Source organism: Emydura macquarii, unplaced genomic scaffold (assembly GCF_026122565.2).
Source record: "Emydura macquarii macquarii isolate MOO-44397 ecotype Brisbane River unplaced genomic scaffold, CSIRO-AGI_Emac_v2 contig_2636, whole genome shotgun sequence".
NCBI lineage: Eukaryota > Metazoa > Chordata > Testudines > Chelidae > Emydura > Emydura macquarii.
Window position 1 is genome coordinate 33,299,887 of NW_027132773.1, and position 16,634 is coordinate 33,316,520.

Here is a 16,634-nt window from a genome sequence, read left to right on the forward strand (position 1 = left end):
CTTTGATACTGGTTGAGGCACTCACCAGTTCAGGAAATGGCACCATGGCCATCTGGTAACCCAATCTTGAGATTTAACTGCCTCTCCAGCACAATGCAGACTGCGGAGATGTCTCTCTCCCATCACTCTAAAGCAGTACTATTTTCTCTGTCTGATCAGAACACGGTCAAGGAGGGTTGGGAGGCTCTTGCTAGTTACACAGTGAAGGAATGGGACTTTCCTGACGAGGACTGAAGTCTGGAGCTGGACTCAAGACTTATCAAAGCAGTGAGTGACAGTCTGGCCCAGTTTGGAAGTTATCTTTTCAATCAGCTGGGAGGATGTCTTCGAGGACCTTGTCATGAGGAAAAGTTTTAGGAGTGATTCCCTCTTTGAGCACTCAAGTGGCATATGTGCTCCACATGGACCAAAACAGCACTTAAAAATGTCAATCATTAATAAGAACAGCTGCATTGCAAAAGGGATAGGATTTAAATCTGAGAGATTTTGACTCTGCCAGGTCAAGGGGTATCTGGGGCTACAGCACCTCCTACCTAAAATTTCTTCCTTTTCATCACACGTCAACAAGTTTAAACTAAACTATACTAAAAACTGTATCTACAACACTAGATAAATAAAATGAAACTGCATATTGCAGAGATAAGTTCTATCAGGCTACCACAGGCAGTAAAAAAAAGAACTGAGAGGCAGTTGAGACAACCCCACCCTTTATGCCACTGGTTACAGAGCAGCGTAGGGTATTCAGGATGCAGGCATAGCTACAACGGACACTGGCATTCAAAAGAATTCAATTTCACAACCAAGGAGTGCATATACACCAGAAGTGGAATACATGTGGACAATCACTTGAAGAAGAAACTGAAAATGCACACCAAAATATTTTAATTAGATAAAAATCTGCAATACACATTACTTACAATGCTTAGAACTGGTAAAGGAGAGACTAATGAGTTGGATCTATTAACTGGAAAAATCTTTTAAAGCCAACTGGCAAAACTGAAGAATAATTAATTTCTTTCCAAACCTTATCGACATAAGAAAAAATATTCAACCATCTCCATTAATAGCACAAAAGAGCCCTTAGCATCACTTCCTTCCTTGGATACTGAACAATTTTTTTTTTCCAAAAATTATAATGTTTGCGCAACAAAATGTTGTATTTAATCATCAAAATTGATTATTTGTCAATTAAAATGCTTAGAACATACTGGAGAAAAAACTAGTTTTTTACCAAAAAAAGTGTATATAAGAAATCCGTTATTCTAGGCATTAATATCTAAATTGCTTTAATGTAAGAGTCTCTGCTAATATGGTTCTACCAATACAGTAATTAGAATCAGGAAACTGGCATCAGCATAAACCTTAAAATGATCATGCAGTTATGTACAGTACCCGAACGTACCAGAAGAGAAAGAACTCAGCAAAAAAATTATCTTTACAACATGCCTCAGTAAAAACTCATTTGCTGTACAGTTGTTTTATAGTGCTCATTTTGTCACCATTTTGTCACCATTAAAAGTATTTTAATATTCACCTCTATTCATTTTGTCATTAACCTTTATTTGTTGTGAAACTAACAAGGTACATAGAGACGTCAAATATTCACAGTGTAAATAAGTGCAAACAAATGTAAAGTTTGCTGCAGCAAACACTAGTGCAAGAAAAGCTTACAATATGTATAATAAAAAGACAATTCATCTTTTCAAGAAGAGTATCCAGTATTAAGCTATTTAAGAAATAACATTTCTTTTTCTCTCTCATCATTGACAGGCTAGTGTCACAAATATATGCTTAGTTCTGCTTGGCATCACTTTGTTAATGCCCTGTTCATTAATTTAACAAACTATCAGGAGAAAATGTATAGAATGGGAAAGGTATTATCTCTTGAATTTCATTTAATTAAACTCTATTACAGCAATACAACAGTCAGCATTTCATGAAGGGAATTATTTTAAGGATGAAGGTAGAAAATATTTCAAAGTGCCCTGCTAAAACATGAAAGCATAATCTAAAATTATACCTGCACACACTGTAATTTATCCATAATATTAAAGATGTTATTTTCAGAGTAGTAATTAATTGGATTCCATAGAAAAATTATTCAGGCATTCTTGATAGCAAAATGATGCACTAAGGAACAAAACATAGTGCCGAAGGACAACCATAAACAACCACTGTGACTCTGCCGAATTACAACAATCATTGAGCTTAATGTGAAATAAATGCTGGCTGCCTTTTGTATATGGCCATTACACTGCTGCAAAGAGATTGCCATTGAATTTTGATTATATTGCCTTAATAAAAAGTAATGAAAGTGGCTCATGCTCTAGTGCCTTTCCTTTACATGATACACGACAGTGATCTTGCAAAGGCCACAATGCCACAAGTTGATTGAGTATGACACCTCGCCTGAGAAAGGCTATGTTACACTCTCATGGTAGATAACTGAACTCATACTGGCTAGATGACTCGCAAAGCTTTTAACTAAAGGCTTTCGATGAAGCACTATTTATTGTCTAAGTTAGCTTTTAGACTTACCATCGATCCGGCTAACAAGTTCTTCCAGCATTTTCACTTTCTTTTGAATCCCTGGCTGTGCAAAGGTGTAGTTATCCTAAGGAAGAAAAGATCATATAAAGAATATGTAAATAATACATAATAAAAAAATTAGGAGGATTTTTCATTTGTTTATTTAAATCCATATATTTTTCTGTTTTCTATAAAATATAAACTTCTCAGATGAGGGCAATGTTATTTTTAAAAAAATCAAAGTTCTGTTTCTCTATATTTATTATTAATAATCAGTAATTAATCACATTCAACAGATGTAAATAGTGATAGCCACGCGCAGTGGCATACCTTTCATTTTTGTCTGCCTTACTTGTACTCTACTGGCTAATTCATCTCCATTGGAATTTATGTTAATATTCTAAGCCTCTGAGCCGATGATAAAAAGCTGCTTTAAAAAAAGCTACCATACAAAGGTTTCTATTATCTCACCAAATGGTTACATTTTACCCCACAATTACATAAGTTCAAGTTGCAGAAACTGAAAAAATTCAGCCCTAAATCAGTGACAGGATTAGAGTTTGATCTTCAAAAGCTCTGACACATATCCTTACCTGGTAGAAACAATCTAGCTCCACTTCAGTGGAGTTATAACAAGCTACCCCAGTTGAAGATCTATCCCCACAAGCCCAAAGTCACAGGTAAAATTGTGAATGCAAATACAACATGCGAATTCCACAATTGTGCAGACACACTGAGTATATGTATTTGCAAATGCCTGATCTGAAAGTACAAAAATAGCAGCTCGTCATGCAAATTACTGTAGGTGCACAGAAGTGGGTTCTGATGTATTGAGTGAAAATATCTTGAAAATCAATAGAGAGGGAATACCACACTTTGGTTATACCTCAGAAAAGGAGATAAAACTCTCCCCTCCACACCTATGCTTATCAGTCTTTTCTAGAGCAAAACTATTCCAATACACTGTAGAATCTCTAAATATTATTTAGTAGCATTCTTCCTCTCCCACCCAGTGTACAGTAGCAGTCATGATACTAGGGCATAATTTTAAACATGGAGAGAGAATAAAAGAAAGCCTAGTACCAATTTTTTTTTTTTAAACAAAGCAAAAACATTTTAAAAATTGCTTTCCTATAAAATGTGGCATAGACAAAATAACTAATGAGGTGATGCAGTTTAAAAGATATTTTGACATCAACTGAGATGACTTGCATAATTCACTTGTAACATGCATTGATGAGCTGTGTAGCCATCCCAAAATCATGCTAATAAAACCATCATTGCTGTTAGAATATTAATTTTTCCATTCCTGTCTTGATTTCAATGGGGTAAACTGAATTTTGCATTAATGCAGGGTTGAATATTTAATAGTATTTTTTTTTTAAATACAACAATTTTGACATTGTCAGATTAATTTTTTCTATTATATTTATAGGGTTTATAAAAATTTAGAAAGTGTAATTTAGATCTTTAAAACCTACAATGTCCTAAAACTGACCAAAAATATCAAAACATTTTTTGTGTTTAACAATCTTTATATAAATTAGAATAGGACACCGCAGAATATGGAAATAAAGTGTACTAATTGTGGATAATAGTGAACTGAATAAACACAATATACAGTAAGGAAATGCATTCTATTTTGAATAAACTCACTATGAGGCCTGATCCAAATTCCACTGAAGCAAATGGGACTTTTTCTACCAACTTCAATGAGATTTGGATCAAGCCCAAAGACACTATGACTTTATTCATCAGTGAGCATTTTTCCGACTACCAAAAAATAATCAGACAAATTAGCATGATTAGAAGCCTCTGATAAGCAGAAAACAAGGACTGCACTAAAACAGATATTACAGATCAGCTATATTGGCAGAGGTTTGTTGGAAAGTTTACATAGTGCCTATTTAAAATATGTTGGATTCTAACCTATATTAGTCCTCGATTTTGCAAATTACGTACTCGTACTATAGTCTGTTGCCCACTCTAGAACAGTGAATTGACGTACCAACACCACTATGATGCCGCCAACTGGAAAACGAGGCACAGAGTTGTAAAGTTCCCCCAACCCCCAGATTACATCCCTTCCATTCATTAGAGATATTTCCAGAGCCACAGAGAAAAATTAGTACACAAGATAATAAGATAAATAATAAAGTAACACCATAATATCCAGCACAGGGCAGAAAAAGATAGAAGAAGAGAGCACTACAACACACAGATAACCAGTAAATTCCCCTTGTCATACATATCTCCATCCTATGACAAGGGATTAAGTACCAGACAGAAAATGTAGCAAGCTGTAATAGTTCTGCTAAACCCAGATATTAAAAAAAAAAAAAAAAAAAAAAAAAATTATAAATCAGATCTAAAAAACCCATGAGCCTGGCTTAAAAAAACCTGACTAAAATATGCCTCTCATATATCACTCCTTTTCCCTTCTCATTCTCCCGTTAAGCCACATTACATTGCCTCAGGCCTCCACCATTTCCCTGTATCCTCTCTGCACCCCACTTCCCCCATATTTCCTTGTAGGCTCTTCACTCTGCCTCATCCATCCATCCCTATTTCTTTGCATGCCCACAGCAAGCCTTCCGCTCTCCACATTTTTCAGTTACTTGCCCTGTTCCCTAACGTGTTGCCTTTCCCTGATACTTCCACAGTACACATTCCTAGCACATCCATATGCTCTTTTTCCATGTCTGGCTCCCAACTTTCCTCAGAGCAACCTGTTTTTACTCTCAGTGGAAACAACAGGAGATGACATCCATCTTTGTCTACTAGATGGCCAATCTGGTTTAGAAGGGAAGTGAAGACAGTGATAAAAACTAATATATAATAAATGGAATAAAGGAGAAATGAGAAGCCAGAAATATAAATCAGAAGCCAGGAATTGTAGGAAATTGATAAGGGAAGTAAAGGAACACAAGGAGAAATCTAGGGCTAGCATAGTTAAGCCCAATAAGAAGGAGGGGGGAGGATTGTTTTGTTTTATTTTTTTAAGTGCATTAGGAGCAAAAATAATCCTAACAATGGTATTGGTCCACTACTAAATGAATAGAAGAAATGGGATAATTTTCATGAGAGGGGGCTCATACTACACCCATCTTTTCATTCACAATCCCTGGAATCTTTCTGATGCAGACTAGCTTATTTGCAAACTGTTGGTTCTGGGGGAATGCAGTCTGGTCTTTCAGATCAATGGCAAAGTAGGGCACACCCAATTCTGGAAACCTTCAAATCAGTGCTGAGACTCTTAAACCCTAATAATCACCTTTGCAACACGTCTCCTGCTGCCTGAAATGCTGCAGAAGGGCAGTGAAGACAAGGCAATTGTGATTTTGCTCATTTGGTACTGCCACACTTGGTTTTCAGACCAAATACATCTACCAGCCACCTGTGGATACTTCCCTGGTTCCTTTACTTTCATTCTAAGGGGCTTGTGCTTTGCAATCACATTCATCTCAGATTGGCCGAGGAGGTCTTGATTACAGTCTATAAGTAACTTTATGGGGAATAAATGTGTGATCATGGGCTCTTCTATCTAGCAGAGAAAGATTAACACCAACCAAAAGTTGAAGCTACACAAATTCAAATGAAATAAGGTTTCTACAGAGTCAGAGTCTCAAAAACACAAGCTAGAAAACACATCCAAAATGGTACACAGGGATCAGGTTTCTCCTAATACTATATTGAGAACTGAGAAGCAAGGAGAACAGGAATATGCATTTTCACAGAAGGTAATGTCCATGAAGGAGGGAGGCAGAATAAGGATATGACGGGAAGTCTATTTTCTCTGAAGCTGAGGCAGAAGTCTGTTAGCAGACCACTGAAAGGTGCCAGAAAGGGAGCTAAGGGACCATGGGAGCTCTCTCTGTTACTTCAAAAAGGGAAATTACAGACACAGAAAGTAAAAGGCATGTGCTGTGGCAGGCATATCTCTGAGAGCACTGCAGACAGCCCGGGAGAGTGCAACACAGAGAAAACTGGAGGGAAACCTGTCAGAGTATCAGGAGAGGGAAAGATGAACCTCCCCAAAAGACTAGAGAAAATGACAAAGCATTTTACACACAGAGGAGATTACATGCTGATTCCCCAGGTCTCTCCTCTCCCCAGTAAAAGCACTCTGATTACAGAGCATGAAGTTTATCTTCTGTACTGTCCCTCGGCATAGGATCTTCTCTCAAGAAATTACATGGGGACAGGATCCAAATTCCTAGGCTTAATACACTGTAAATGGATAAGGGAAGATTTAAAACAATCTTGCTCATTAAAGCACATTATCAAATTAAAAAATGGCTCTGCACAGAACCTTTTATTTTCAAGGAACTCCAAAGTGCTCTGAAAAGTGATAAAGTAGACACTAGTAGTTTGGTAACTATGTTGGCAAACAGACTAGCCATCTATTAGTCCATTGAACATTAGAAACTATTATACAAAGTGAGCAAATATTGGCCAGAACACAAGGATAGTCCCTTAAAAATGTTTGGAATAAAGCCACACACTCTAACTTTCCACATGGAAAGCCACCAGAGACACGTAACAAAATCTTTCTGGTTAGCATTTCAGCTGAAGAATTGTACCTCCAACAATGCAGTACTGTACTAAGTGTCAGCATTGCAAAGAAAGGAAAATCCAGACAGAGGATTTAAACCTAGAACCTTCTGATTCCGAGGCAACTCCCTGTGTGAAAACAAATGTACATATAAATCATTTGTATGATCTCAAATGCTTTCATTTGGTTTTTAGAATGTGTGTTTATTATTTACACACAAAACAGTAAATTTAAAATAAATTGTAAATAGTACCCAAGCCAAATGAATTAGAAATCTCAGTTTAGAGATTTTGTTTTTAATGTGGTGTACAGAACCTTTGAATTTTCTAAGTTTTTTTCTGCCACTTTTACTGTATGTCATGAATACTTCAAAATTTAAGGTTGACTAGCAGTTTGAGCCAACACCTGATTAAGAAGAGAATACTTTGGAAGCAAGAGTCCAACGTAAGAAGTTAAACATTTGAGTATTTTTCAACAATTTCAAATGCATAGTCTACTGAAAAACGGAGAAAGATAAGAGAGGGATTATAGAAGATATAATTAAGGAAAAGCAAAGGTGTCAGAGTGGGCAGTCACTGAGCAAAATGAAAGGGTTAGGATGCAGTCATATTGGGGGAGAGATGAGTAAAACAAGATGAAAGCCAATTTTGCTAGAAAGCGACTAACAACAAATACGTGTTATGTTAACAGTTCTGCATGTGACCTCCCTCCACACTGGCTAGAAAACTATAATTCAAGTAATTCTAAAATTACTTCCATAGCATGAGACGGTGCATCATTGTTACTCCAACCCTGTGCATAGGTCTGCCTACACTCAAAAAGGTTTGTCATTGCAGCTATACTAGCAAACCCTCCTAGTGCAGATACAGCTTATATGAGGAAAAGAACTCTTTTGCCAGTATAATTTATACCAGTTCCTTGAACAAAATAATCATACCAGCAACTGGATCTATACTAGGATTATAGCAACATGGCTAGGTCAGTAAAAAAAACAAACCAACCCTCACCTCTAACCAACATCGTAAGTGCAGACCAGGCCTAAAGGAACCAAGTTCAGTTTGATCCATGGTTTCTTAAATATCCAAAGGCCAAACATTCAGATCCAGATAGGGGCACGGCACTACTTTCTAGGTGGTTCTAGGCACAGAGACATAGCTATTTCGAAATGTGGGGAACTGCAAAGGTAATTCTTGAAGAAAAAATGTCAAGACTTGTATCAATTGGTAGGTTTTTTTTGCTTCTCCCTTTAACAAACAGTAGTAAAAGGATATTGCAAATTAATGAGTACATTAATCTGTACAACTCGCTGTGTGATGGGAAATGGACCATTAACACAAATAAAGGTGAAAAGAACAATTACCCGTATTAACAGCACAAAAGATACATAGACAATAATCTGTATGTGAGGTGAAATTTCTATAACGATACATCCTGCATTATAGATTTAAAAAAAATCACATCTTGACTCAAGAATTAACATATTTAAGGAGATGGACAAGACTGAAGTTCTAATCAGTGCTATAACTGTATGAATGTTAAGTATTATTTTATATTTATTTTACTAGTAGGGCTACATACCAGTAATGAAAGGAAGACATACACAAAAGAATTTTGGGGGTTTTCAGTATGGGATTGTGTTTTTTGTTGTTGTTGTTGATTTTTTAAGTGAGTTAATTAATCAGGAAAGTAAAGAAATTAATAGTGCTGTACTGAGTGAAGTGAACTACAAGTTGATACTAGGTAAACTACTTCCACCAACAACATATTTGGCACTGGCACTCCATCCTCACCTAAACACTTCTGCCACTCCAAGCATTAGTCTCTCTAATGTACTGATTTCAAAACATGCTGAAATGTGAAATTGTGGGATCTCTTGGTGGTCTCATCTTAGTCTGCTATTACATATATTTGTTACCAACTGAAGCTTTACGTCAATTCTTTAGAGATGCAAAGCCAGTTACCGACCAACATCACCATGAAGTCTGCGCGTTAAGAACAGATTTTTTTTTATATAAACTTTCTCAATTTTAAAAATGTTTCTGGGTTGGTTTTATTGTATTTCTGCTTCTGTAAAGAAAGCTTCCAACTTGCACTCAATAAAAAGATGTTAGTTCTCTTTTTAACTTACAACAAAGCGCCTTTCAAGTTTATCAGAGAAAGTCAACTTCTGGTATGGTATTATTTCCTTACTCAAATTATCATTCACCCTGCTCAGCTCACCATCCAATTCAAAACAGTAGCCTTGTTTTTCAAAATTGTTAACTTGATCTCCACTACCTCTCTGATCTCTTACCCACCTACTTCATTTCTCCAACTGCAAAGGAACACAGCTGGGCTTAATTCTCTCACTGGTACTGGCTCATCTATCTGGAACTATCCTTATGTACCCAATACCTTCCCCTCTATTCAAACCATGCTATAAAATGTACCTTCTCTCTGTCTTTAATAGACTTTCCTTTAAAGGGATCTATGATATCGTGGAGGAAGGATTCTAATATAAGTGTAAAAGTGCATTCTATTATCCCGACTCCTTTAATGACTTATGTTGCAAAAACCAGCAATAAAAAACTAAAGACTGAGAAATCAACCAAGCAAAAGTCAGGGAATTCAAAAGCTGTTTCCCAGAGTAATATTGCACATCATTACGGAGCTGTCAGTAGTGACTACATAAAGTTGTGTTGAGATTTGCAGTTGAAGCAAGACTAACTACCTATATTGCACAACTGAATTGTTGAATTAAATTTCCAAACTTGGCAAAAGGCAGCTTTTCTATGTCCTTTTTTGTACTAAAGTATGATTTTCCCATGTACTTTTTTCTTTACCAGAGACATCTTTAATAACTTTGGTAAAAAAAACATTTTAAACTGCTCCCATCTTTCCTCAAATTCTTTCACACATATTTCTGATGATATCTTGGGCCTCATTTTTCTAGAGTATTTAGCATTTTCGTAGCTCTTCATATGTTCAAAGCACAGCTCCCATTGCCTTCCAGTTATGAATACTCAAGATTCTACAAAGCAGCCTCCAGGTGTCTAACGCTGGACTCCCAGAACACACAACTAATAGCTACCAGTACAAAGTTTGGTGTAAGTGACTCACCCAGCATCACGTAAACTCTCTGTGGCACAGAGAGTGACATAATCCACTTCTCCATGGTGGCATTCAAATGCCTTTATCACAAGGCCATCCTTTCTTTCTTTCTTTCTTTCTTTCTGCAGTCTCCTTCATTCAGTACACACTTTTCAACTTCTACAACATATAAAATGGAGTCCTCCCAACAAAACCTCATTCATTATATAATCCTTATTCATACCCTGAGCACTGAATGAGGCAGAAGCCCTGCCACAAAGTTAAGTAACTGAAAACAGGGTCATACAATGGAAACTGTTAGGCAACCTGACCTATAGGTGTAGCTGGCAAGTAATAATACCACCTAGCACTTCTAGGTGTATGCACTGTAGGCATACAACCTGTAGGCACTTTGTAAGTATTAATTTATACACAAAATACACATGTACACACATTATGTTAAAGGAAAAGACTAATTATTAGTAAATCAACTGTGCATTTAAGATGTATAATAAAAGTGTTTGATGTACTGTACATACAAAATGTTGCAATATATTTTTGTGAACTATACTACCCACTTTGCTGCTGAATAACTATAATGTCTATCACATGCATCAACATGTGATTATTTTCATCTTAAAAGTAGAGAAGACTCTATGATGTTACATAATTACAACATCATAGGGGCTCAATGCTTCCTTTTCCTCCTCAGATCCTTATGTTAACAATCAGTGGCATACCGAGGAGGGGGCAGGAGGGTGGGGCCAGCCCTTCACCACGCGCAGGAAGCAAGTTCTGAGGGGCGCAGAGCTTCCTGCACCCCCCGCCCTCTGTGAAGCGCCAGCCCAGAGCACACTTACCCACCGCTCCAGCCCCACAGCCTGGCGCCGGCTCAGATGGGGCGGCCTCAGCCCTCAGCCTGGGGGGGGGGGGACCTGACTGTACCTGACCCGAGTATCAAGCTCAGTTCTGAAGCCAGCTAGGTTTTTTTCCCCCATTGCTCCCCTTGGAAGGCTATTCCAGAACTTTACTCTTCCAATGGTTAGAAACCAGTGTATAATTTCAAGTCTAAACTTCCTAATGGCCAGTTTATATCCACTAGTTCTTCTGTCCACATTGGCGCTGACTTTAAATAATTCCTCTCCCTCCCTGGTATTTATCCTCTGATGTATTTATAGAGAGCAATCATATCTCCCCTCAACCTTCTTTTGGTTGGCTAAAGAAGCCAAGCTCTTTGAGTCATCTCTCATAAGGCAGGTTTTCCATTCCGGGGATCATCCTACTAGCCCTTCTCTGTACCTGTTCTACTTTGAATTCACCTTTCTTAAACACGGGGGACCAGAACTGCACCCAGTACTCCAGATGAGGTCTCACCAGCGCCTTGTATAATGGTACTAACAGCTCTCTGTCCTCAGCTTATAACAAAAATTCTTATTAGTCCCTAAATGCATGACCTTGCACTTTCCATTATTAAATGTCATCCTATTTTTATTACTCCAGTTTACAAGATTATCCACATCTTCCTGTATGATATCCTGGTCCTTCTCTGTATTGGCAATACCTCCCAACTTTGTGTCATCCACAAACTTTATTAGCACATTCCCACTTTTTGTGCCAAAGTCAGTAATAAAAAGGTTAAATAAGATTGTTCCCAAGACCAGTCCCTGAGGAACTCCACTAGTAATCTCTGTCCAGCCTGACAGTTCACCTTTCAGTATGACCCATTGTAGTCTCCCTTTAACCAGTTCTTTATTCACCTTTCAATTTTCACATTAATCCCCATCTTTTCCAATTTAACTAATAATTCCCCATGTGGAACCATATCAAATGCCTTACTGAAATCTAGATAAATTAGATCCACTGCATTCCCTTTGTCTAAAAAATCTGTTATCTTCTCAAAAAAGGAGATCATGTTGGTCTAGCATGATCTACCTTTTGTAAAGCCATGATGTATTTTATTTTATAAATTAACAGGGATTGTATGTAATCCTCATTTAGAGCATGAACCAAAACTCAACAGCCACTGACTAAAATGGGCTTTGTGTCAGGCCCATTGGGACTACAAACTTATTTATCCAGAGCAACAATGGTTTTGCACATAGTAAGGTATAAACTGAGCTTAAGTATATGATGCTCAATATAGCTGCAAAAGCAGCAAGCCCAACCACTGAAGATGCCAAAGCATTTCTAGTGACTGCACTGAGCAAAGTGTGATTTTGTAGAATAGGTTTTTCTGGAGCCCTTTTCACACACTGAACAACCCACCAAGGCAACCCATAGGGTGTCCCTAGCCTTTCCAAAGGTCTTTATGTAACCATGCACTATAACAGGGTATCACTCAAGGAATTTAAGTCACACAAACCCACAAGCATGTGTATTGAGTTGGTAAGTTGGTAGTGATATCAGCACTAGTTTACATTACATTAATATTGCATACATATTGTGATAAACACTCCATTTTCTGAACTGCCATATATGATATTTATTCAGGATCGACAACTAGACTTTTGAAATATTTCTTCGATAATGTAATTGGGAAAGATATTTCTAACTTACATGTTTTATAGCACCCGTCACGAGAATATTTCCATGACTGTGAATGGTGTCTAACTGTAAACTGCCATTTTTATTTAATTATGCTTCCCAACAAGAGTCCCAGCCCGATAATGTGGAGTACTAGAGAGAATGTAGAACCTACTGGAATGTGTGCTAAACAGACTTAGAAAGCTATTGCTATCTAAATTTATTTAATGACTATATAATAGCTTGGTTATTTTAAGCTTATGTTTCTTCAAGCATGTCAAAGACCCTAATCCTCTTGATGACTAAGTCCATGCCAAGTTTGAAAGCTCTTCCTCTTTTCACCCTGAGTTAGCCGAGTGCCAAGGAGTAACAAGTGAAAAACAAGTGTAGGTTGGGAACAGGGCTGTCAAATGACTAAAAAAAAATAATCACAATTAATCACAAGATTAAAAAATTAGTTGCCATTATTCACAGTTTTAATCGCACTGTTAAACAATAATAGAATGCTATTTATTTAAATATTTTTGGTGTTGGGGGGAAGAGAGGATATGTATGTGTGAGTGTGTGCACACACGTGTGCTGGGGAAGCACTCTCTCTTTAAGCAGAGCACTCAAGAACCTGAATGCTTTTTCAGCCAGCAGCAGCTGCTGTTGGCAGCACTCACTCCTGTGCCAGCAGCATTAGACAGACTCCCTTGTTCCCCGACTCCAGCTCTGCGGCAACCAGGTACACAGGGGCGTGGGGGGGATGATGACACCATGAAATAAGCCTTCCCACCCCACTCTGCACAGCAGACAGGAGGCAGGCTCCTGGTCCGGAGCAGCTTGGCCAGGGAAGACTCCATGGGCGCAGGAGGCAGCAGTACAGTGAGGTGATGGGAGGAGGGACACCCCTGCTTCAGAAGGACACAGCGGCGCCCTCCTGAACGCGGCACTCTGGTGTGCGATTAACACTGATTAAAAAATAACGCATTCATTTGTTTTGAGTTAATCGCATGCATTAACTGCAATTGACAGCCCTAATTATTATTTTTATTACACATTCACACTGTAAAGAGATAAAAAAAGATCATGCTTCGACTTGTAGATTGTACTAAGGGGCATAGAAAGGTTTGGCATATCTGGCACGTAAATACCTTGCAGCTATGGCAAAAACAGTGCCATAAGAACATAAGAATGGCCATATTGGGTCAGACCAATGGTCCATCTAGCCCAGTGTCCTGTCTTCCGATAGTGGCCAGTGCTTCAGAAGGAATGAACAGAACAGATAAGTATCAAGTGCAAATGCCTGTTCTGACTTTCAGGTGACATTGTAAATAAGCAAGCAGCATTATGTCCCGTAAATGTAAACAAACTTGTTTGTCCTAGAAATTGGCTGAACAAGAAGTAGGACTGAGTGGAGGTGTAGGCTCTAAAGCTTTAAATTGTTCTGGTTTTGAGTGCAGTTATGTAAAAAATAATTCCACATTTACTTGTTGCACTTTCACGATGAAGAGATTGCACTACAGTACTTGTATGAGGTGAATTCAAAAATACTATTTCTTTTATCTTTTATAATACAAACGTATAACAAAAATAATATACAGTGAGAACTCTACATTTCGCATTCTGTGTTGTAATTTGAAATCAATGTATTTGAAATGTAGAAAAACATCCAAAAATATAATAAATTTAAACTGGTAATCTATTATTGCTTAACAGTGTGATTAAAACTGTAATTAATAGCAACTAATTTTTTTTATCTAGTTAATTTGTCTTGCATTAATCGCTTGAGCTAACTGCGATTAATTGACAGCCCTAGTTGGAAACTGCATCTGTACGATACCGAAGGAAAACAACACTGAATCTGCACAATAAACTTTTTTTTTAAACTGTTTCTCAGACAATGTTTTCAAACTTGGCAAACAACACACCTTACTGTGGACCATATACTTGAGATGTTTTAATTTCTATAAACAAAATAACCAATTTATTCTAGTTTAAGGAAGCATCTGAAGAATATTTTTACAGCATCAAATTTATTATTCCATGCTCATATAATGAATAAATGGTTAAACAGAGCAAGGTTTTAGCTTCTGAAGATAGATGCTTAGAATTAATGTGCCTCCTGAAGCATAACTATGCTGTCAGTATTGCGATGCTTTCAATACATGTGCCTTATTAGAGCTTTCTGTCGCAATAACCATTAATTACCAGGTATATTTTCTATTTTGAGCTGTTATCAGATTCAGCATGGTTTTTTGTTAAAGAAAATGAACATTTAAAAAAATGTTGATGGCTGGATGCATTTTGCAGTGACGGAAAAAGTGCTGAAAAAAACAAAACTGAAAGACAGCCTTTCAATGCAGTCACTGAAGGAGAAAAGCAGTCGGCCAAAACTAAAAAGTATACCTGTCAATAACTTCAATAATACCTGTAGCCAAGCATAAAAAGACTACCACAGCACTTCCCACCTCTTCAGGTCTGACAAGATATTCACAAACAAATTCTTGATGGAAATGTAATTGGTACTATTTATAAAGATAGACTAGAAATATTACACAAAACTTTCACTTTTTAATGTTTTATAATCTTTTTTTAATGTAATGAATGCATGAAGCAAGCTCTATGTCTTTCATATGAACACACTTCTATCATTATGTAGTCAAGTACTCCTTTTACCATATGTAAAAAAAATAAAATGTACCTTTCTTAAAACATTTCTGGAAACCACACATAGGTCAGACTCAATCAGCTATTCAGTTTTATAAATTATTCCATTGATACCACCTGTAACAGACTGGTTGCACTATTTTGGTTTTGTGGGAATAGACTAACAAAATATTACCAGATAATTAAAGTAAATTAAGGACAAAAACTGAGTAAGAAGAGAAATTTTGAAGTACCATGCAAACTTCATAACACCTGGCAGAATCAGGCCCACTTCGTGATAGAGCAGTAGACACACCACGAGTGCGTGTCTTCTTGTGTCAGAGAGGAAGGTTGCAATGGTTTTCACCTCCAGTGCATCCTCCAAACCATCTGCCTTTGCATGCCACTCAGGCTTCTGGCTGAGAAGCTGCTATTTCAATCGTTTTCAGGGGTAACAAAATGTCCAAGTGCAGCTGAAAGTCCCAAATAATCAACTTACCTTCTGGGCCTGGTAATCAACCCTTTCCTGGAGTTCAACTGCCTTTCTCCAGCTCTGACATCAACCACTGTCCCACTCAACCTACATTTTCTTGAGTCCTCTAGCCTCCAACAGTTTTCAGTGCTTTGGCCCTTCTCAGGAGCAAGCAACCCAACCAGCCCCCTATGGCTTCTTCCCCTGACTAGCCTCTCTCAAGCCTGTTTATAAAGCCAAGCTGTCTGCTGAGTTGTCATCTGACCTTTCTTTAGATCTGGCCTCTCTGGCTGACAAGTAACTACTTAATTATCACCCAGGTGAAGTGAATGCGATTAACTGGGCTTTTAATCTTTTTTCCACCATCACAGGTGCACAGAGGAACAAAAGCCTTCTAAGGTTTTACATTATACTAATTTTATCATATCAAAGGGGAATTAATATGCTAAACCCACTTATCTACTGCTCTTCTAACTCTATGAACTCTTATGGAAAAAATCTTGGTTCACCTTGTGACTCCTTGAAGTCAGAAAACCAGAGAAAACCTAAGACATTGACCACTATCTTGTAGTAAAGTTCAAGGGAGACATTTTACCTTAAGTCTTACTTAAGAGATTTCTTGGCAGCTAAAACCATTAGGATAGAAATCATATTATCATACAGTAAATATCAGACACAGTCCAGAAGTACACTTGTGCTGGCGGCAGAATCTTTTTGAAGGTTCTCAATAGTACACACTGTAATTCATTCAAAAAATACACTACAGAATTATATGGATTTGAGGACTCCATACCTGTTAACATTAATAAAACCTGACTTTTGAGACTTATAGCGATTTTCTAAAATACAGGAGGG

At 37.5% G+C, this 16,634-nt stretch overlaps 1 protein-coding gene across 7 annotated transcripts in view; it reads right to left on the minus strand.

The window, feature by feature from the left end:
* The window catches only part of TBC1D22A (TBC1 domain family member 22A), a 422,295-nt gene that overhangs the window by 218,421 nt on the left and 187,240 nt on the right, over positions 1–16,634 (minus strand). For all 7 annotated transcript variants that reach the window (XM_067564390.1, XM_067564388.1, XM_067564386.1 and 4 more), the window contains one exon: positions 2,539–2,614. In XM_067564390.1, the coding sequence (XP_067420491.1) occupies positions 2,539–2,614 (76 nt within the window). The remainder of the gene's footprint in view (positions 1–2,538; positions 2,615–16,634) is intronic.